Genomic DNA, 24,452 nt, shown 5'->3' on the forward strand with positions numbered 1-24,452 from the left:
TATATATGCACATTCATTCTACATTTGATTAAAGTTTAAATTTCCACCTGGCAGTGGGAGCATATGCCTTTAATCCCGGAACATGGGAGGCAGAGTCAGGTGAATCTCTGTTAGTTGAGGACAGTCTGGTCTACAGAACCAGTTCTAGGACAGCCTCAAACACTATCTCGAAAAAACAAAAAACAAAAACAAACAAACAAAGTACAAATTTCCACCCCTGGACAAGAAGCTATTTGCAATCGAAAGTGTCCAGGAGAGGTAAAATCAGTTTTCCTAAATGGAGTGACACTTTGTATCATCTGGATATTGAGTGCTGGCTTCATAACTGGGAATCGTGGGTCAACATACATCTAACCGGTAATCTTCAATGATTTTTTTTACTCTGTTTATGTTTGTCTTTGATTTTAGTTTCTTAAGAAGAAAGAAAATAAATTTCATTAGGTAGGGAGTAGGGGAGAATTTGAGCAGAGTTGAGGAACATGAGAAAATGTAATAGAAGCCTGCCAGAAATCAAGGTGGAGAAACAGCAGGCCCTGTGTTCTCTGTTCTCCCCCCTCTCTCCTCCTCCTCCTCCTCCTCCTCCTCCTCCTCCTCCTCCTCCTCTGTTTCTCTGTCTCTCATCTTCCACATAATTTCCGAAGTCTCATTTCCAGTTCTGCATCACAATAGCCATGGCAGCCTTCCCTGCCCCTCTGGTCTCATCTCCTGTGGATTCCATAGACCTTACTCTCTCTAACCTTCCTCCCACTTCTTGTTGCTTTTTCCAAGACACCACCTCCAGCAGGCAATCAAGTGACTGATTCTACTAGAGAACAAGTAGGCTGAAGGTAGATACCCAGTTTTTCTACTGCATTTTAGATCCAGCCCCCAGTTTCATTCCTAGCTGAGTAGCAGAAAATAACCCTCTGGTCCCTTTACTCTCTGACCCAACCCCAAAGAAATCACAAAGACCTTCTCTTCTAACTTTGCTTCCCCCAGCTCATCCCATTATCATATCCTCTAACACCAATAGTCATTCCTTGTGAACACACCAGCTAATCAGGCCTGGGATACAGGCAATATGCTTCAATCACACTCTCCAAACTTTCAGGGAGAAAAGAGAAGGCAAGGAACAAAACACCCACCCAGCAAATCCAGAAATCAGCACATAGGTCTAACCCAGATGTCTAGACACCAACAGAAAAACACAATCAATAACATCCAGGAAAATATGTCTCCACTGGAGACCAGCTATACTACCACAGCAGGCCTTGAATATTCAACATGGAAGAAGCTTAAGACCTGAAAACTAACACTATAAAGATGATAGAGATCCCTAATGAAAAGAAAATGAGTAAATTCCTTGAAGAGATTGAGAGGAAAACACATACAGAAACTTATAGGAAATAAATTCCTTAAAGAAAGCCCAAAGACCACTAAGATTTGAAGAAAATAAATGAAGACTAAAAAAAGAAGAGAATTATGAGCCAATTTCCCATATAAATATGGATGCAAAAATACTCAATAAAGTATTTGAAAACCAAATCCAAGAACACATCAAAAAAGATCATCCATAATGAACAATTAGGCTTCATCCAAGAGATGCAGGAATGGTTCAATATACTTAAATAAATAAATAAGTAAATATGAGCCAACATATAAATAAACTGAAAGAACATGACATGCTGGTCAAAGTGGATGTCTGTGTAAAGAAGAATGTAAATAGAGACATCCTTATCACCCTATGCAACTCAAGTCCAAGTAGATCAAAGACTTCAAAATAAAACTAAACACACTGTACCTGCTAGAAGAGAAAATGGGGAATGGCCTTGAACTCATTGTCACAGAAGAAAAAAACTTTCTGAACAGAGCAATAATAGTGCTGGCATTGAGATTGACAATAAAAGGGACCTCTTGAAATTGGAATGCTCTGTAGGGCAAAGGGTACTGTCAATCAGATACAGTGGGAACATACAGGATGGGAAAGATTGTTTTACCAATTTCATATCTGATAGAGGACTATCTAAAGAACTGAAGACACTGGATAGCCAAAATCAAAATAATCCAGTTTAAAAATGGGGTACCAATCTAACCAGAGAGCTCTCAACAGAAGAAACTCAACTGGCTGAGAAACACTGCTGGAGAGGATGTCTGAACTGGCCTTCTCCTGTATTCAGATTGGTGACTAACCTGTCATCATAGAACCTTCATCAGTGGCTGAGAGAAGAAGATTCAGAGATCCACAGCCAAGCACAAGACCTAGTGTGTGAGTCCAGTTGAAGATCAGGAGGAGGAATTATATGAGCAAGGGGGCTCAAGGTCATGATGTGGAAACCCACAGAAACAACTGACCTGAGGTCCTGGGAGATCACTCTAGACCCATAGCTGGGTAACCTGCATGTGATCTAACTTGGCCCTCTGCATGTGGACAACAGTTGTGTTGCTTGGTTTGTTTGAGGTGGCCCTGGATATATCAATGGTGCATGAGCTGGCTTTCTGGAAACCCATTCCCCATGATAAGATGCCTTGCTCTATCTTGATGAAGGGGGATGGGCCTTGGTCCTCCCTCAATTTAATGTGCCAGGCTTTGTTGGCTCCTCATGGAAGGCCTTGCTCTTTCTGAGGAGTGGATGGGGGATGGGCTGGGGGTAGGTCGGGGGGGATAGGAGGCATGGAGGTAGGGGAAATTATAGTTGGTTTGTAAAATGAATAAAAGCTTTAAAACAAACAAAGAACTATTCACCATCCTTAGGCAATCAGGGAAATGCAAATCAAATTATTTTGAGATTTCATCTTATACCTATCAAAATGGCTAAGATCAATAACATAAGTGACAGTTCATGCTGGCAAGGATGTGGAGCAAGGGGAATACTCTTCCATTGCTAGGGAGAGTATAAATTTGTAGAGCCACTATGGACATCATTATGGCAATTCCTCATAATGTAGGGAACTGATGTACCTCAAGATCCAGGTAAAACACTCTTGGGCATATATCCAAAGGATGATCCATCTTACCACAAGGACAACCATATTTATTGCAGCTTTATTCGTAAAAGCCAAAACTGGAAACAAGTTAGATATCCCTCAACAGAAGAATGAATAAAGAAATTGTGGTACATTTACACAGTGGAGTACTATTTGATTGATAAACTGGCATCATATTATTTTAAGGAAAATGGATGGAAATAGGGAAAAAAGTATCCTCAGTGAGGTAACCCAGACTCCGAACAATAATCATGGTATGTATTTGTAAGGAACTCTCTCTCTCTCTCTCTCTCTCTCTCTCTCTCTCTCTCTCTTTCTCCCTCTCCTTTCATTTCTAATAATACTTCTCACATAAAATATGTCTGCCTGGAGTGTTTGTCCCCCACCGAGATCACCCTCATGCAATATTATAACAGTATTCACTCATAAATAGATATCAGCCTGTAAGTAATTAATAACGGAGCTATCATCAGTACACACAGAGTGGCTAGAAAAATATGGGGCCTATGGATCACCTTGGGATGAGGAAATAGAACAGAATTTACAAGAAGACTGGCGACAGGAAAGATGGCTGGGATTGTTGGGCATTTTGTGGGGGAGGGTGAATATCTAATGCAGTAGAAAGTTCCTGAAATATACTAAGGTGACCTTAATGAGTACTCTTAGTAATGAGCATTATGGAGTCTCACCTGTCCATCTCTGGTAGCCAGGCAAGGCTCCCCGTGGCAGGACTGGGTTGTATTTAGTTGAGTTGTTGACCAGGGAGATCCCATGTATTCTAGGGTGGAAAGTCCTTCAGCCACAAGATCATTCTGTAGGCTCACTGTAGGATTCACACAGGAGAGAAACCCCACACTGCTCCCTGTGTAACCACGACTTCCTCCAGTCATCCACATACCACTATCACGTGAGGAATTGCCAGAAATCAGACTGAACTGTGTCCCTTCCTCAGCAGAGGTTAGCTGGACTATAGCCTCAGTGTCTCATCTGCACATGGAGAAGCATCTAGCTTCTAACTAACACTTAGCCAGTGAAGAGTTGTCATTTACCTTCCAGATTGTTCCTTCCTTCTGTTGTCCCATCCCACTGACATATGAGGGTAAAGACGATGACTAAATTGACAGTTTGTTCACTAATGCCTAAATATTTGCTGCTATCTTAATACTCATTAGTAAATAAATGTTGATGAATTCATGTTTCTCCTGTGTGTTACGTCCATGTGTGTTCATGTGTCCTATGTGTTAGTGGGCACCTTTGTGTAGGGCTGTTGGGCCTTACCTTCCACCTTATTTGAGACAGACTCTCTTGTTCTACAGTTTGAACTCCTGGCAGGTGTTCTGAAGGTCATAGAGATTCTCTTGTCCACATTCTCTATGCAGATGTCTCTCTCTGCCACTGGATCTATATTCTATATGTGTGTGCCTGAGTGTGTGTGTGTGTGTGTGTGTGTGTGTGTGTGTGTGTGTGTGTGTGTATGTTTGCGTGTGTATGCGCTACATGTGTAACGGAGCCCTTGTATGTTGAATAATGGCATCAGATCCTCTGGATCTGGAATTAGAGCAGTTGTGAGCTGCCATGTAGGTGTGCTGAGATCCAAACCTAGGTCTTCTGCCAAAGTAATACAGGCACTTATCCACGGAGAGATCTCTCCAACATTTACATCTGAGGTTTAATTTTACTTTCGATACATACTGAGGTCATCATATTTCTACATCAACCATTGTTATCCACTAAAGTACCTTACCATCTAATGATTGCTTCTTAAAATTTAAGAACGTAGCTCATGTGAGGACAGAGAGTTCTAACTTAAAAGAAACCAGAAGTTCAAAGTATTCCAGAGAGGCTTCCTCTTACCTACTCTACTGTGTGGAAACTAGTTTTCTCCTTTCGCCTTGTGAGTGTCTCAGGTGGAATTCTTCTCCTTAGATTGGAAGTCAAGGATTGATACAAGCTGTGCCCTTCCTCTGGCCCCTTTCAGACATTTGAAATATAGTCCAAGTACTAGTAAGTAAATAGGAGGTGAAAATGATTGGTGATGGAAGCTGTACAATACAATATTATCCGCAGAAAGATAACAAAAGGGAAAATATTTTCCAATACATGATTCCTTGGTGAGAGAAACAAGGGGAGGAAGCTAATTTGTAGAATCAGGCAAAGCAGGTTAGAGAAAAGGAATTTTATGCAGATGGTGGTAATGTGGTTAAACTGCTGTCTGGGAAACACTGTCAGTTCACTCCTATTAAACTGGTACTAAATAGGCAAGGAGGAGATGTCTATGTAGAAAGGCTTAGATAATGACAGTGGGTGTAGCATGAATTCTAACTACTCTTAATAATAAAAACTCAGAGTCAGTTTATCAGGTGATGATAGCTGAAGGATCAGAGAAGCAGAGCGGCCAGGGACTACAGATCTTACATATACCACAGACCAGAGGGACAATACTCTCCTCAGACTGTCTCCTTGGATTGCATCCTTAGACTGACAGCTACTCAGACTGCCTCTACGAACTCCTGTCTCCTCCCACCTAGTATTTCTTACTCCATCAAGCCATACCACTCATGTATCTACCACCCTAGTGAGGGGATGAAAGAGGTGTGCCACCACTGCCTGCCCCTGTTTCTGTTAGAGACTGAACCAGTCTCATGTAGCCCAGGGTGGCCTTGAACTCACAGATCTCACTTCCCCTGCCTCCCAAGTACTGAGATTAAAGGGGTGTGCCGCCACTGTCTGGCATCTATGGCTTACTAATGTGGCTAGTTCCACACTCTGATTTCCAGGCAAGGCTTATTTGTTAGATCACAAACAAAATGCCACCACAAGGTGATATCCTGAAGTTTGCCTGATGATTCCCCACAATGTTAAAACTACTAAATATTCACGTAAGCTGTGTTTGCTTAGTCCGTGCTGCCAGGAGAAGTTGTGTATTCCAGATTATCACTACTTGTCTTGTTGCTTTTCACACTGTCCAAAAAGCTTTGTGTCAAACATCAGACATTATACTTTTTCTTTTTGAAAATATTTGCTGTAATTTATTTTTTCTTGAATGGTATAAATATTTTCCCTGTAATGTGTTGGTGGTTTGGATTTACTCACTAAACCCCCATTGACATCACATTCTTGAATGTACATGTTTTCTCCTGTACTAGCTACGGCATTGCTTACATTGAACCTGTGTGTCAACCAGGCTCAATCCTGGAATACACTGAGCACTTCAAGGACTCACGGGAAAAGAATCCTCCACACTCTTCCTAGTTGCTTTAGTGAATTTATATAACTTGTTCTTATTTTTACTCCAAGATAATATTAAAGGAAAGTGATTTGAAAACAATTCTTAATCATTCAGGGAGATGGTATTTTGGGCACTTGTTATGAAATAACAATTTGTCTATTAGGAAAGAGACCAGGGAGTATTAAATTTATAAGATGGATGCTCAGAGTCTAAGGATAGTCTGAGCCATTTTGAACAGAACATAAAATAGTGTTTCAGTTCACAACAGTTGAGCACTTTCCCTTTCATATCAAGACACTGGAAACAACAGAGTGAAGAAATAGAGTAGGGCATGTTGATTCTACTTCTAAGTTTTGAAGTGAAACCCCCCAAAATGTTCATATGTAATGCAACTACGTCCTGCTATGTAGAGGCTACTTCCTGATAGGTGGAGTGCACCATTCTCTATATTTTGAAAATATGATTTCTTATGTAGCCAGAGCTTCCCCTTGATAGGACACATTTTTAAGCTGTCGTGCCTTTTCCTGTTTTTCTCCCATCCCACATGTTCACTAAAGAACACTAAGCTTCAAACCTTTAGTACAGAACTACTCATTAACAGAATTCTTACAATAGTGTAGCTGATTAAACAATCACAATTCTATCTAAAGGAAAATTTACAGTGTATATAAAATTCTTTTTATGAGAAGAAATGAGAAATGGACATGTGGGTCTAGTCTAGTCTTTCTCAGTTCTACAGGAGAATCCATGTGAAGTATCCTTAAAGAAGGAATTCCCACATCAAAGAGCACAGTCGAGTATTTATGAACATTCATCTTCCTTCTCCCAGAGCTGGGAGCACAGAAAAAATATTTCTGTGATTTAAGCTACTCACACACATCATGATCCCAAGTGTAATTGCTGACTTAACTCAAAAGGAGCAAGATCTCCAATGACTAGTTAGTTCATTAAAATATATTTACTTTAAGTAGATGTATATATAATATACACATATAATATAAAATAACTATATCATTACAGCAATATTTTTACTTTTATGTATATGTGTATCTTACCCTTATGTATATATGTGTGCCATGTGGGGATCTGAGGATCATGGGGGACAGAAGAGAGAATCAGACTACATGGGATGGCGTTTGCCCCCAAGTAGGCACTGGGAACTCAACTGGATCCTCTGCAAAGCCAACAACTGCTCTTAAATCCTGAGCTAAATCTCTAACACCAGGGTATCTATCTTTCGAATTCATATATTTTCATGCACAACGTTCATAAATTAAATCTTCAATTTCATCATGTTTTAGCAACATACACATGAAGGTGTAATTTTGTTCATTTCCACAATATATAGTCTAAAAACATTTAAAATTCTGCCATTAAGTCAACAAAGACAACCCAAAGAACAGCTCTCTGGTACTGCTACTGGAAGTATTGCTACTGAGTCATTTTTAAAAATCTTCTGTCATTATGTTGATCAAGGAAATACCATGTATAGCTTTACTTAATGAAAGCTGCTCCTTCAGAATGCATGCCGATGTACACCTGGATTCAATCGCAGCAAAGCTCAGCAGCCTCCTTCTTCATAGCTCACACTAAGAGGATCTGCACACCAACTGTCAATATGAATTCTGTCATTCATATACAATGGAGTTCTCTACTACATGAATATTCACAGAGTGACACACACAGCATGGATGAATCATTTCAAATCCTGACCTAAAGACTGTGATGCACACAGACCTACGAACTCTACCCTCTCCCATACCCCTAATACTTGCATATTTTTCAAAGAAAATATGGACACCACTACTCCAAGGTATCACTGAGGAGAAGGTTTTTATTATAAATATTATGGAGGGAACAGTCACAGGTGTCAGAAAGGGTCCAGAGCAAGGGTAGAAATTAGTCCACTGAATGTGGCAAATAGACTGAATGGGCCATGAGAGCAGAGATGAGAGCTAGAGAAGCAGAAAAGACACAGGGGAGAAGGCAAAGGGAACAGAGAGGACAAAGTGCCTAGAGAAGAACCAAGAGCCCAAGAGTGCATGGGCAAAATGTCTGGGATTATAGGAAAGAGAAGCTGGGAGGGAAAGTTAAGCTCAGGGACTAGAGAGGTAATGACAGAGGGGCAATGGGGGTGGGGGAGAAGAGCTGAGAGGAGCCAGCATTCTCTCAGAGTAACTTTAAATGCTGTGAGAGTCTGGCAGCCAGAATCCACATTGATATGTTTAAAGACACCATAGTGTGCCATTTGTCCTGAGTTTCTTTCCAACAAAACAGTGTTGAGATGTTGAAATGGTCTAGAATGCTAGGTGATAGCATTCTCCAGGGGCAAGGCCTTTCCACTTGTATATACTCTGATAGCAATGAAGCCCTGCTCCTGCAGATCTCTCTGTCATACTTCTTGTGCCCCAAGGACTGACAGAAAAGTTCGCATCACTATTCTTAATTGCTTTCTTGGAGTTGCTCATGAAGTTTGAACTTATTATTGTCTTCTGTTTCGTTTTCTAATGGGAACTCAGGACCAAGGTGCTTAAAAGTTACTTTAGACACTTGTGGAGATGCTGTCATCACGGGATTACAGTTGAGGTGAAAATCACCAATCTACTGGGAATGAATACCAGGAGATCATGAACCTTTAAGTCAGGACAAGTGTCTCATTACAGTTTTAGCAGAGACTCACTTCTCCTGGCAATACCCACCATCGTGGGGTCATGAGGCACAGAGGTGAGTGACCAGAGCATAGGATTAGCAAGAACTTAGAAAACACTCCTTGGAGAAGCTATGCTCTTGTACTCTGATGGATCTTACAGTCTTTCCACGTTCCCCATTTAGTTGTAGTGGTGCTTAAAAATCTATACTAAGAATTTCTTTCAATAGCTCATTTCAAAGCAAGCAAGGAAGGAATGATGGGAGGAAGGTAAGAAGAAGAGAGAAAGAGAGGGGTGAGCGAAGGGAAGAGGGCAAGTGAGAGAATTCAATGCATAGACAGGGTAGGGAAAAGGGACTCTGGTATTGGTTTAGGGAGTGGAAACTTGAATGGGCTTTTGGATGAAATGGGTTCTCTTTTCAACTTGGTCCAGAATCAACTATCCCCAATCCTCCATCAGCTGTGTAAACCCCTATCTTCCCATAAACTGATGCTGAGTCTCTCTTATGACTGATCTCACCTCCTTTTCTTCATAAGGCCTCTGTTTCTGCTTCCATCTCTTCTCCCTCTCCCTCTATCTCTCTCCACGATTCTTCATAACTTGGGGGTTTGAAAATGAAGATTTATTTGGATTCATCATCTTGCTTTAATGATGAGACTAGGGATGACACCCAGGGACTTGCAGCAGCTGGACAAGGCATGAGATACATCCCATCTTATGCCACATAACTCGAAGTATGTTTATTCTTTTCTCTCCTCCTACCCACCAATTTGTATTCTTCTGGAATACCCTACATTCTTTGGTGTGTGTGTGTGTGTGTGTGTGTGTGTGTGTGTGTGTGTGTGTGTGTGTGTGTGTGTGTGTGTCTGAATAGCTGGATTATAGGAAATGGTGGAATAGAATACTGATAGTTATATATTAATGAGTCAATGATATAAACATAAGGTGATTTTTTTTATTAGGAAATATTAATTTTATGAATGAGGATTTAGAGTTTAAAGTTGAATGAATTACGATAAATGCATAGATGTATGTTAGGATTATTTTAATTTCTCACTACTTCAGCTATTCTGAAATACAACAAATGTTTTGCTGATTCTATTTTTTCTGTGTATATTTAATGGATCACTGTGGGTAAAAGAGTTATTTGGAATCATACAGTAGTATAACTCATAATAGTACTTTACATAGTGTTTTTATGATTATGTATGTTGTAGATGTGCCAACCTTCTTTTCAGAGAACAAATGCTATACCATTGTAAGTATATACCATGTTGTCTTCAGGCACTTGTTTGTTGATGGAAATGTGTAATGATGATTGCATCCTTCAGCTATTTTGAATGACATTTTTCTCCATCTTTTGGTCTTTTTGGTTCTCTGAGTCTGGTCACTGTGATGAATTTTTTTGCGAATCCACCAACGTCCTACAAATTTCATCATTTCATTTTCAGTTGCAGATAAAAAAATACCCTCTGGGCATAGATAGCACAATTCCATTACCTGCTGATGAACATCTAGGCTGTTGCCCTTTCCTGGCCATTGTGAATAATGCAGCAGTTTCCATAGACGTACAAGTATCTCTGGGTTAGGACACACGTCCTCTGAGCATATGCCTAGAAATTATAGTTATGTGGTAATTCTATTTGTAATTTACTGACAATTCTTTGTACTTATTTCTGTAATGAATTTAACACCCTACCCTTCCACCAGCACTGAATGAGAATTTGCTTTTCCCACACCATTGTCAACTTTTGTTGTTTTTTTTTTCTTGATGTTAATATTGTAAGGGTTGTAATAGCGTCTCAAATATTGGTAATTTGCATTTCTCTGATAGCTGATGACACTGAGTACTTCCAAAATAATTTTCTGGTCATTTGTGACTCTAACCATTTTTTTAACCTTTGGTTGTTAGGAAGATTTGTGAATAGGCTGTTTTTTCTTTATTTTTCCTTTATCTCTCCTAGGTTGTAAGTTCCTAAGTGAAGCACTGAAATCACTGATTTTCTTCCATTCTGCATATTACATCTCTACTTGGCTGGTAGTTTCTTTTAATCTGCAGAACCTTTTTAATTTCCCCAAATAGCATACATTAATTCTTGGTGCATTTCCTGTGCTGTTAATCTTGTATATTTCCCTGGGGAGTTTTAGCATTTAATCTATGGAATAACTTAGCATTAGTTTTTGTGCCTGGTGAGGGGATGTAGACATAATCCCCTTCTTCTACAGGTGGATATCTAGTTTACATAAAGTCATTCAGGATGAGAAGGTCTGACCACTGAGGCACACCAAGCATTCATGAAAGATGTGATTGTGCCTTCCTGAGATTCTTCATAAGAACTGCTACTACTCTGCAGCACAATGGCAGGGAAAGCCTGTCTCCTCATTTATCCTTCTTATTCATCATCTGTCATTCCCCTTTGTGGCCTTGCATCCTTTCTTTCTTTCTTTCTTTCTTTCTGTCTGTCTGTCTGTCTGTCTGTCTTTCTTTCTTTCTTTCTTTTTTTTTTTTTTTTTTTTTGGTTTTCCGAGACGGGTTTCTCTGTGGCTTTGGAGGCACTGTCGTGGAACTAGCTCTTGTAGACCAGGCTGGCCTCGAACTCACAGACATCCACCTGCCTCTGCCTTGCATCCCTTCATGTCCCAGATCTTTCCTCAGCACTTGCCATTAAGAATAGCAAGATCCATAGCAAAACATTAGGTGAAGATGAAAGAATCCCTCAGAAGAGGTTAAAGGAACATTGTAGGAGCCAGAAGGATCAAGGACATCTGAAGAAAAAAACAAAATAAAGTAACCTGGGCTCACAGGGGCTCATAAAGACTAAACCAACAACCAGGGCGCCTGCATGGGACTGACGGAGGCACTATTCATGTATGTAAGAGTTGTGTGGCTTGGTCCTCTTCTGGGACTCCTAACAGTGGGAATGGGGGCTACCTCCAATCTTACAGGCTTTTAGTTCCCTACTTCTTACAAGGGGTCACCTTGCCCAGTCTTAATACAAGGGGAGGTCCTTAGTCTTCCTGCAACTTGATATGCTAGGTTTTGTTGATACTCATGGGAGGGCTGCGATATCGTAGACAGAAATTAAGGAGGAGTGGGTTGTGGGATTTGAAAAAGTAGGGATGAAGGGGAATGCCTGGGTGGAGATGAGGATGGGGAAGCTTTGACTAAAATGTGAAATTAATTAATTAACTAATTAATTAAAAAGAGTTGATGATCCAACATATGGGAGGTGCAGTCACACTACAATTGGAACTTGGTAATGGCTTATCAATTTTGGTGAAGAAAAACAATATTAATTTCCATAGTTGCTACAACATTTTACTTTCCAAATGAGTCTGCTCTAGGTTTCTTTACTCCATATGCTCAACAGCACTAACTCCTGCTCTAAATTGTTAATTTGTTTTGATTAATACCTGTTCTGTAGGGTCTGCGATGATCTCATATTGCAGCACTCTGTACCCCGAATAACTGTTGAGCCTCATTTTACACACATTTCAGTTGGGGCTGGAGAGAGGGCTCACTGGTTAAGAGGAATGACTGCTCTTCCAGAGGACTGAGGTTCAATTCTGTATGTAATTCCAGTTCCAGGGTATCTGTCATCGATACTCAAAGCGCCAGTGCATATAAAATAAAGACTTAAAAATAAAAAGTAAATTATTCAAGTCTTAATCCCATCTCTCAGTGTTTTATATTTTAAGTTTTTTCAAATTTAATTTTAATTATTCTTTTTTGGGTGAAGAAATGGTTCAGCGTTTCATAGTGCATACTGCTACTACTGAGTTCAATTCTAGCTCCCACACAACAGTCTACAAACCCAGCTGTGGGAGAACCCATGACTCTATGCTCTGCGGGCACTCACACTCACGTGCAGGTTCCCAAGTACGCACATAAACAAAAATAAGGTAAACCTTAAAATAAAAATATTCTTTAAATATTCTGAATATTTAATCACTCATCATAAATATGATTTTAAAATATTTTCTGTTGATTCTCTTGATGAATTTTGAGTTCTGTTTCATCTGAATTTTAGAAGTAATGGCATGTTTTAAGTTCTTTTTCCTTAACAGTGACACCAGATCATTGTTTAGTCAAATTCATTAATATTTTCTTTCTTTCTTTTTCTTTCTTTCTTTCTTTCTTTCTTTCTTTCTTTCTTTCTTCCCCTCTCTTTCTTTCTTCCTTCCTTTCTTTTTTCTTTCTTCCTTTCCTCTATTTTGGTTTTCTGAGAAATGGTTACTTTGTGTGTAGCTGTGAATGTACTGTAACTGTTTCCATATACTAATTAGCCTCAGAATCAAAGATCTGTTTTCCTCTATCTATTAAATTCTAGTATTAAAGGCATCTACCACCACATGCAAGAACATTAAACTTTGAAAACATATCAAATAATAGAGCATATTACTTCTCTAAATAAAACACCCTTGAAAATTCTTCTTTAGTGAGAGTGTTATTTAAATACAGTAAAGTGGTGAATATTTTCCTCAAGCTAACCATGAAATAATAAATACTCATAATGTATTTCCAGGGTGTCTTGACCATAATAAATTTACTTACCTTCTTAATAGGAACAAAAATGACTCCTGCAAAATTAGCCATGGGAATTTTCCTCTTCTCCCAGATTACAGTAGGCATGCTTGGCAATTCCTCAATACTGTTTTATCATGTCATTTTGATATTCACTGGAAAACATTTAATGCCCAAAGACCTGATCATAGGGCACTTGACTTTTGCCAACTGCTTGTCTATCATCTCAAGAGGAATTCCACAGACAATGTCAGATTTTGGATTTAAGTATTTCCTAGATGACATTGGATGTAAATTTATAATGTACATTTACCGAATAACAAGGGGGGTGTCCCTGTATGTCATGTGCCTCTTGAGTTGTTTCCAAGCTATTACAATCAGCCCCAACAACTCCAGGTGGATGAGGCTTAAACACAGAGCCACCAAGTTCATCAGTCCCTCCTGCTCACTCAGCTGGCTTGTGCACCTACTTCTAAACATCTCGACACCAGCAAAAGTGTCAGGCCCCATTTTCAACAACAATGCAACTAGCAGGATAAGTTATGGATACTGCTCATGGTTTGCTTCTGGTAACGTGGCAACGGCATTGTATTTGTTCTTACTGTGCTTCACGGATGGTCTGTGTCTGGGTCTCATGGCCTGCTCAAGTGTCTCCATGGTGACAATCCTCTACAGACACAAGAGACAAGTCAAGCATATCCATAGTGCTCAACACTGTCTAAAAGATTCACCTGAGGACAGAGCTGCCCAAACTATCCTCACCCTGGTGTGCATATTTGTCATCTCTTACTCATTCTCTTCCATTATGGTCATCTTTATGAACTACTCCAAAGGTCAAATGCTGTGGGGCATAAGTGTATTTCTATTTGTAGAAATATGCTTTCCCATATTTTACCCTGTTGTTCTCATGTGCAATATTAAATATATTTCCAGCCTGTCTTTAACCTGCTGTGGTAAGAGGTAGGTAGCGTCATCTAAGTTTATCATTGTCCCAGCTCCTCTGTCTTTACTTATTTACTGACATATCTCTTTTATCTGTTGTAGAATGTTTAGAATACAGTTGCAAAATTATTGAGTATCCTATAACTGACTTTTGTGTCATATACTGTGATATGGAGATATTTCATTTTAGAATTTTCTTACAGAATCTACTCTCCAAAGAATAATGTACTACCCAATGATGATAATTTTTCAAAAATGTAGAACCAGCATATTATACAAACTAGTATGTGACAATATTGCAAGGTATATGTTGACCTAGAAAATGTATCTTGAAGACCAGACATTATCTGAATACTCGGGTGATATTTCCTGCTGGTGGTTGTTGTTGGTGATTTTAATTTACATGTATGTATATTTTTACTGCATGTGCGTCCATGCACCATATGTATAAAGTCCTTGCAGAAGTCAGAAGAGGCCATTGTATTTCTTCGGAGTGGAGCTGCATATGCTTTTGAGCCACCATTGAGTGCTGGAGGTAAATCCTGGACCCTCTGGAGGGGCAATCAGTGCTCTTACCTACCAAGCCATCTCTCCAGCCCTGAGATGTTCTAACCATGTTTTAAAATGCTTATTTCATGTATGTGTATGTACCTCAGAGTATGTATGTGCACCACATGTACTGCATGCCACCCACGGAGGCAAGAATAGTATGTTGGATCCTCTGGAACAGAGTTACATGAGGTTGTGACCCACTTGGACTCATTTCCTCTGGAAGTTCACCGAGCCGGCTCCCCAGCTCCAATCTGCCTTTATTGTTTCTCATATTAGGACACTACAATCCTTCAGTTGTCACCACTGGTATGAAAATGGTGTAGAAAATGGATGGATTTCACCTTAAGAAATTTAGTCTTTCTCACAAAGGCAACTGCTAGACTTTCATTCATGTAAAACCAAGGAAGAGGAACCCGAGTTAATTATGAACTACTGAGGAGAAAGAACCAGTCAGCACAAAGGGAATAAATACATGAGATAATAAAGGATAAATATCACACAAGCACATAATACACAAGCATGAAAGTGTCAGAACGTAATACTATATTGTGTTAATATGTGGCTAAAAAGTAATTAATCCTGTTACCACAGCCCTGTGGCCCATTTGGTTCATTTTACTCACATACTTTTCTACATGACTGCATCTGCTACATTCCATGTGCTATAACATCCCCTTTCAGAGGCTCATCAAAATGTTGTAGTTTGTTATAATTCTCTAATTTACACACATCAATTTTTTCAAAAGTCCATCTCTGGCCTCCGGCTTTCTTCTGAGGAGTTACATTACAAGCATTCTCTTTTTCTTTTCTTTTCTTTTTTAAAAATTTATTTATTAGTTCTAGTTAGGGAGCAAGCTTGTTTCAAGTCCCTTCTCCCTCTCCCTCCCCTATTCCCCATCCCTCCTCCCCCACCCCCAGCCTATCCCCCACCCCATCCACCCACCACTCCCCAGGCAGGGTAGGGCCCTCAATGGGGGCTCTGCAAAGTCCAGCAAATCTTCCTGTGCTGGTCCTGGGCTCTTCCCCATGTGTCCAGGGCCAGAGTGTAACCCTTCTCGTGGGATGGGCTCTCAAAGTCCCTTCTTGCACCAGGGAAAAATACTAATCCACCACCAGAGGCTCCCTGGAGTGCAGAGGCCTCCTTATTGACTACCATGTTCAGGGGTCTGGATCAGTCTTGTACTGGCCTCCCAGACAGCATGTGGGGTCCATGTGCTCTCCCTTGTTCAGGCCAACTGTTCCTGTGGGTTTCTCCAACCTGGTACAGACCCCTTCATTCTTCATTCCTCCCTCTCTTCATTCGTTGTGTATAATACCTTTACTTAGAAGATAATTTGATTCCCTGCAAAGAAGAAAAGGGTCTAGCCTAGAGTCCTCTGATCCCTAGAGAATGCACACCCAATCATCAAAGTTCTTCAAACTGGGGGATAAAACCCCCATCTTATCTATGGTGTTGGGAGTTACATGTTAGCAAATGGTCTCAGTGAGGAGACCTTCAACCCTGACTTTGGTACCATTATTAACAGGCATTATAATATTTCTATGTAAAAATGATACCCCAAAATCACAAATAGCACATCAATGATGCTTAGAGAGACTAGATCTACACTCTTAAGTTTATTTTTTAATTCAGATATCTCACTTTTAGTCTTTCTTCCATTTTCTCTTTTCACAAAAAAAGCACAATTTTCCTCATTTTTGTTTGTATGGAGCTGGATACCATTTTAACTTCTCTGAATTAATTCTTAGCCTCACATCTAATGCATTATCTGTGAGCTTTCTCAGCATTATACAGAAATTATCACTTGATCTTCCAGCTCCAAAATATCTGAGGGAATTATCCTCTTTTGGCATCATAGACTTTTGCAGAAAATTCTTAGCTTAGCCAAGATCTGGAAATGCACTATACCCTACTCTTTCTTCAAGTAGCTCCAGGTTTTACACCCAACATTTTTTGATCTGTATGTAATTGATCTGTGTACCAGTTCAGTTGTAGGATACATTTCTACCTAAGGTGGCAAAACTTATGTCTCTGAGTCTGAGGAGAGGGAGGGAAATAGGTACAATTAAGCCCTGGATTTCAATGTCACTGTCTGTGAATCCTAACAAATTAAAGAGTCATGCAATTTTTGCTCATTGGCAGGTCAATGTGACATTCCAAGGCTGGGATTAACTGTAATTTTTCATGATTCTATCTTATTGGTTAATGAAGAAATGATTTGTGATGCCTGAAAATATTACTCCGATTTGTTCAAAGTTGTTCCTCTGGAAGGAGATGATTATTAAGTGAGAACAGAGAGCAATGGAGAGAGAAAGCTATGTGTTGAGAGAGATGTATGAAAGAGAGAAAAGGAGACATCTGCAGAGAAATCCGGAGACATGTGCACAGAGACCTGAGAAAGGGAAGTGATGAGTGTGGTGGAGGCGAGATGTAGCTGATGTGTAGGAAAAGTTCAAGAGAGGAGAAAAGTGTGGAAGATGTAATAAATGAAAGAAAAGTATGACGTGATGTAGCTAAGTGTGTAGAGAGATATAACAGATGTAGTGTGTAAAAGCGAGACATGAATGTCAGAGAGATAGATGTGAGGACAGAGATGTGGCTAGCCCTAGACGCCTTTGTGGATGTTTTCAAATACCCTGGAGGTGGACCTGGACCAGGCTCTCTCTACGTACACTGGTATTCAGCTAATTTCATTTTGTTGCTCTTGATGCCACAGAATAACCTGATTGCACAGTGGGAAGAGGGTTTCAATCGGATCTGCAGCCAACTCCTCTAGCCCACTGAAATCTTCTTGAAATATTTACTTTCCTTTGATTATCTTCTTCCTGAGAAAGTCCTGGGATAGATGTTTCAAGTCTCCTAAGATGACCTTTGGCTTCTGTATGTGTCAGAACCTCCAATTTGTAAGGATAATTTTCAACAAAAAGGATATCTACCTAATAGCGGGAAGGGTAGTACGCTACCTAGAAAATTAAAGAAGAAGTATGTGGGGGGGCGACAGGGGGGACAAAATGATTCATAAGAAATTTCCCAGATGGTGGTTGAGCATGCCTTTATCCCAGCATTTGGCAGGCAGAGGCAGACTGATCTCTGTGAGTTCCAGGGCAGCCTGGTCTACAGAGAGTGTTCCAGAACAGCCAGTGATATACAGAGAAAATCTGTTCCATCTCTCTCTCTCTCTCCCCTCCCCTTCCCCCTCTCCCTTCCCTTCCCTTCCTCTCTTTCTCTCTCTCACTCTCTCCAAACTCCCCTGACACACATACAAAATTTTAAACTAATATTCTAAGCAACAGAGAAGAGGCTACCATAAAAGCCCTCCCCCGATATTGAGATTGATGACTGACTTACATGCCATCCTATAGCCTTCATGCAGAAGCTGATGGAAGTAGAAGCCGACACACACAGCTAAATTCTTAACTGAACTGGAATCTAGGTGCAGAGAAGGAGGAGAGTTGAGCAAATCGGTCAAGATCAGACTGGTGAAACCCACAGAAACAGTTGACCTGAACAAGTGGGCACTCTTGGTCCCCAGACTGATAGCTGGGAAACCAGCATGGGAGTGATCCAGACCCCAGGAACCTGGGTGTCAGTGAGGAGATCTTGAAAATCTATGAGCTTTCTTGTAGTAGTTGTGTACTTATCCCTAGCATATGAGTGGACTTTGGGAGCCCATTCCACATAGAGGGATGCTCCCCGAGCCTTGACACTTGGGGGAGGATCTAGGCCCTATTCCAAAGGATATGAGAGACTCTAAAGACCCCCTATGGAAGGCCTCACCATCCATGGGGAGCAGAAAGGGTATGGGATGGGTTCTGTGTTAGGGGGGTAGGGATAGGAGCAGAGGCGAGGGAGAGGGAACTGTGATGGAAAGGTAACACAATCTTGTTTCTAATTTAAATAAAAAAGAAAGTTCTCATTAATTTATCATCCCCAAATTGTTCAAATGTTAATAGTCCCCTAAACATGCAAGGTGATAATATCAAAACCAAAAGTGACAAAGCTACCATCATGTGACTCAGTTTTGCTGGATTTTGGTTAAGCAGCTGTGATGGCTTTATAACTATTGCAGGTGCCTTCAAATATGCCTGAACCAGTACTGTACAAGCTGGTATAGGAAAAATTCTATAAGTTGACTTTGCTAGCGTAATCATGTAGCATGCTTCAGTTCTATAGGATGAAATTGATTTTTTCCTGGAGATACAAATCATGGGGCAGAAAGAATGAAATGAAGAATTTTCTATTTTAGACATAGACTTTGTATTTTATCCATGAATAAAGTGCACTCTATTCATTAAAATGAATTAAATTTCTGTCAAATTTAAAAAGTGAGATGAAAAATTGACATCTAAATGCACAAAGTATGAGATCACAAATTGAAGAAACAACCATTTCTGGGTTAGATGAGTCATTTTCCAGTTTTGAAAACTAATTTCAGCTTATTTGCTTGTCTGGTGACTACTTTGGTATTAACTAGAACATATTCTAAGAATAGGTAAAATTGCTAATGCTTATTCTTCATATCTGCCTATAAAATTTTATTAGGAAATCCTACTCTCAGACTCATTAGAATTTAATGATCAAGCAAATTACTTTCTAAATGAGAAATTGTAGGTACAATTCATTTCAAACACTCAAGCAACACATTTCTTTCTGAATAGGGACTATGGGACTACTGAATTCCTGTCCAATATGTCTCCAGTGACAGAAATAAGTGGCATGGTTTTACAATAGAGAGAATAGGGCCAGGTGGTGCTGTTGAATGTCTTTAATCCCAGCACTCGAGAGGCAGAAGCAGATGGATCTCTGTGAGTTCGAGACCAGCCTGGTCTACAACAGCTAGCTCCAGGACGGCCTCCAAAACCACAGAGAAATCCTGTCTCAAAAAAGAAAGATTCGATAAAACATACACATATCTAAAATGGACTCAAAGAAAAGGTGGGATCAAGTGTTCCTAACTCTCTGAAAGGAAACAGCCACACTCCAGAATCTCTGTGTCTATAATACCAACATCCAAATAGATTGAAAGACTTATGACATATTGATTGATATTTCAGTGGCACGATTATTATTCAAAGCTATGCAGGTAGGCATTCTTGGCTCATCTCAGTACTTTCAGATTCTATCTCCTTCATCTGTTGAGGCCTACATATCTGAAGAAAGCAAAATACGCTGGACACTTTTTACATAAACTATCAACATCCTCACACAAACACAGGAGGTTTTGTAATGTTCATAGCCTCAATCAATGAGGGGAAGTGAGTTTTCATTTAGTTTGCATTTTTTGCTGTGTCTCAGTGTCCGGTCTTGGACCTAACTCTGCCCATGTAAACAGGTGAAGTTCACTCACACACCCAGTCAGGCCTTCACACATTCAGGCCTTCTTTTTCCCCACATCTGTTTCTAATGTTTCAATCTGTTACAGTTTTCATAAAAACCATTTGTTCTCTCTTTTCAGGTCATGTTTTCTTGCAATTTTGTATATTGCAATTCCTGACACTTATTACACTACACTAGTATAAACTGAATGTTCACCATTCCAAGTCAGCAATAATTGAACACAGGTTATATTGTACTTATTGATAATTGAGAAAATGGTAATAAACATTAGTTTCAAAACAATCTTTATTAAATTCTGTAAAAATTTGAACACTAGCAACACGATGGTATTATAAATAAAAGTTCAATCTTATGTCACATAAAACATACAGAAAATTGCAGTAACATTGAATTGGATGGTCATCAGTAAACTTACCCTGGCATAAGCATTCACATTTTAAATATTTATGCCTTCAACTATTGTCAAATTTATCCAGGATCATTTTAATACATGATTTCAATGTAGTACTGACAAATATATTGCTGCATATGAAGATTGTTTCCTAACAGTCATTTTGGAATAACTATTTTATTTCTTGGTAGAATGGGTTTAACATGACAATGATCATAAGGCTTAGTAACGCCACTCATCTAACTGTGAATAAAGTATCAACATATGCTGAATTTCCTTCCAATACTCACATCATAAAGCACCTAATTTTTAAATGATTATTTGGACAGCAATTCCCTATTGAGTTGGTCTCTTTCATCAATTTTCAGTTGTGCTCTAAGATTTGAGCTCCTTTTTAAAGGTTTTGAAAACACTTTACATTTGTTAGGATTCTTTCCATTACTGATGCTTTGTTAGGTTTGATTATCTGAACACTCCATAAAAACTGCCACACCTTTAATATTGTGAGTATTATTCTAGTATGGATTCTGTGATGTTTGTTAAGATTTTTAGCACCCAGAAGACGTTTTGCCACGTGACTCACGTTTTAAGTTTTCTCTCATGTACAGACGTAGTGAAATTTTGCAGATATGATCCATGGTAAAAGGACATAGCAAGTAACTTACTCGTTAAATAGTAAGGATTCTGACTTCTCCACTTGTGTAGTGACTTTGAAGATGTATCATAGACACACAACTTGCCACAATGTATACATTTTTAACTTTTTATCAGTAATATATGCTTAGATTTGATGTAAGTATTGCCCTCTTAGTAAAGGACATGCGACATGCATTTCTATTGCAATGCTTCTCTCCATTATGTATTTTTTGAGAAATTTGTAATGTTAAGCTCTGTTTAAAACACTTGCCACATACATCACAAATTTAACATTTCTGTCCAGTGTGTATTCTTTGATGAACTTGAAGATGTATGTTCTGGCTAAAGAACTTTCCACAATCTGAACATTTGTAAGGTTTCTCTCCAGTGTGTATTCTTTCATGCCCTTGAAGGTGTGACCGCTGTTTAAAGAATTTTCCACAATCTGTACAATTGTAAGGTTTCTCTCCAGTGTGTATTCTTTGAGGAACTTGGAGGATTGAGCCTGTGGTAAAGGACTTGCGATATAATTTACAGTTGTGGGGTTTTTCTACAGTGTGTATTCTTTGATGAACTTGAAGTTCTGAGCCATTGGTAAAGGACTTCCCACAAGCTTTAAATCTACATACTGAGAAGTTCCTTATGTGTAATTCCCCAGAGCTATTATTTCCCAAGCATCCTGATATTTCACTCTGACAAGCATCCTGTATATACTCTTTTGGGGTCATCTCCTGAATTGTATAACAAAACACACCTGGAAGAAATGAAAGAGAATTATTGACTCCTGGTGTGAATTTAGGCAAATTAATTAAGAAACTTACCTATAAAAGGAAAACAATGTGTATTGGAGCAAAATCATCCATCATTATGAAATGTTGTATTTATTTGGTAATTAATTTATAACAATAACACCTTCAAAATACATGAACTTTAAAATGTTAGAGATAAAAAAGTCACATATAGGCTTCCTATGACTAATTATTATTGATACATGTTATATGTAGTTAATCAATGAGAGTGATTTTTAAAAAGAAAAAATAAAATGATCATAAGCAACACATATGGAAATAAGGAATCAAAAGCTCAAACATGATGAACAAGAACAATGCCATTTCATGAAATTGTATTTTGCAATATAAAAAATTTGAAAGGTCCTCTTTAAACATGTCATGTAACCCAATATTATAAACATAATTGGTAGAATTCCAAATCAACCAAGTGGCATTAATAAAAGTGTTCTATTTACTTGCAAATTGCATTATCAATTTAGATCAACAAAATCCTTTCAAAACACATGAATTATAAAATGTTAGAAGTGAAAAAAATCACATATAGACTTTCTATGAATAATGGTTCTTAATACATGATAACATGTAGTTCTTCAAAGGGAGTGATTATTAAAAAGAAAACAACAAAATAATAATGAACAAGAAATATGCCTATCTGTTCCATAAAATTTTATGGACAAATGATATCATTTCAAAATTTCCACAATTGCAATGATAATTCTATAAGACATCCATTTATTCAGATATTTAAGACTATGTTGCATTGGTAAAATCTATATTGTATAAACTTCATACTTACAAGGTATATTGAAATTTATATTTTCAAAATAAAATATATGAACTTAGAGTTTACATGTAAAATTTACAAGTTATTTTAAGTGTAAATTTAATGAAAATATACTTATATCAATTAACATCTGGATTACTGCAGTCATTTGCATTCAAATGTTTCCATCCGTCATCAAACATATCACTGTCATTTGATAATTGTTGCTGCACATGTATTGTTCCAAACACACACACACACACACACACACACACACACACACACACACACATATATGGATACAAACAAATTTACAACTACAGAAATTTAGGCCCTGGAGTCTGCAGGAAGATGGAATAGGCCCCTGAGGACCAAGTGACCCTGACTCTACAGAGATCACTGGGCTACTCCTGCCCCAGAGGTGAGCGACTTATGCTCCTGCTTGGACCCAACTTCTGCCTGCCCACTCTGGGAACTCCTACCCTGGAGTCTACAGGCAGTTACACTTGGCCACTGAGGACCAAGCAACCCAGAGTCTGCTGACATCTCTGTTCAAGTCCAACTCTCAAAGTCTTGAAGACCGAGTGCCACAGACCCATCTGCACCCACCTTGAGATCAATCACAGTATCAGAGCAACTTGCACCCACCAGAAGAGAACCTTGGAGCCATACACACCAGGAAAGGAATTAACACCACCTGCACCCACTGGATGATGACAATATAAGATGACAATATAAGAACACATCCAACAACAGGAAAACCAATATGACACCACCAGTCTAGGGACTCTACACCAGCAGGATGTGAACATCCCAACACAGAAGAAGCAGAAGAGATCAACCTTCAAAACAACTTCATGCAGATGATTCAGACCCTAAGAAAGGAAATGAGAAAATCCTTCAGATAAATGGAAGAGAAGACAACCCAAAAGATGCAAGAAATCAAGGAAAGCCAAGGAAATACAAATAAACAATTGAAAGAAACAGTCCCCTCGTCATATAATAATTAAAACACCAAATGTACAGAATAAAGAAAGAATATTAAGAGCAGCAAAGGAAAAAGGCCAACTAACATATAAGGCAAAGCTATCAGAACTACACTGGACTTTTCCATGGAAACTCTTGAGGCCAATGGACCTGGATAGATGTTCTACCAACCCTGAGAGAACATGGATGCCAGCCCAGACTACTATACCTAGCAAAGCTTTCAATCACTATAAATGGAGAAAACAGGATATTCCACAACAAATCCAGAATAAAACAATATGTAACCACTGATCCAGCCCTGCAGATAGTACTGGAAAGAAAGCACTAACTTAAGGAATTTATCTGCACTCACGAAAACATAGGAAATAGTTAATTGAAATTTATAAAAACCCAAAAGAAAAAGAAGAGTAAATCCACATACAATAGCACTACCAACAAGAAATAAAAAACAAACAAGAATAAGCACTCAATGGTCTTTAATTTCCCTCAATATTAATGGTTTTAACTCGCTTTTGAAAAGACACAGCCTAACAGAGTGGATGCGAAGACAGAATCGATCCTTCTGCTGCATACAAGAGACACCTCAACTTCAAAGACAGACATTACCTCAGAGCAAAGAGTTGGGATAAGATATTCCAATCAAATGGAGCCAAGAAACAAGCTGGGGTAGCTATCCTAGTATCTAAA

General features: G+C 39.0%; 1 protein-coding gene across 1 annotated transcript; it reads left to right on the forward strand.

The window, feature by feature from the left end:
• The first annotated feature begins 13,355 nt into the window (after positions 1 to 13,355).
• Positions 13,356 to 14,330, forward strand: LOC107977345 (vomeronasal type-1 receptor 3-like). The gene has a single exon (XM_027434051.1). The coding sequence runs from the start codon at positions 13,356 to 13,358 to the stop codon at positions 14,328 to 14,330; it is 975 nt and encodes a 324-aa protein (XP_027289852.1).
• The last annotated feature ends 10,122 nt before the right edge of the window (positions 14,331 to 24,452 follow it).

The sequence above is a fragment of the Cricetulus griseus genome, unplaced genomic scaffold, assembly GCF_003668045.3.
Source record: "Cricetulus griseus strain 17A/GY unplaced genomic scaffold, alternate assembly CriGri-PICRH-1.0 unplaced_scaffold_14, whole genome shotgun sequence".
In the NCBI taxonomy this organism is placed as follows: domain Eukaryota; kingdom Metazoa; phylum Chordata; class Mammalia; order Rodentia; family Cricetidae; genus Cricetulus; species Cricetulus griseus.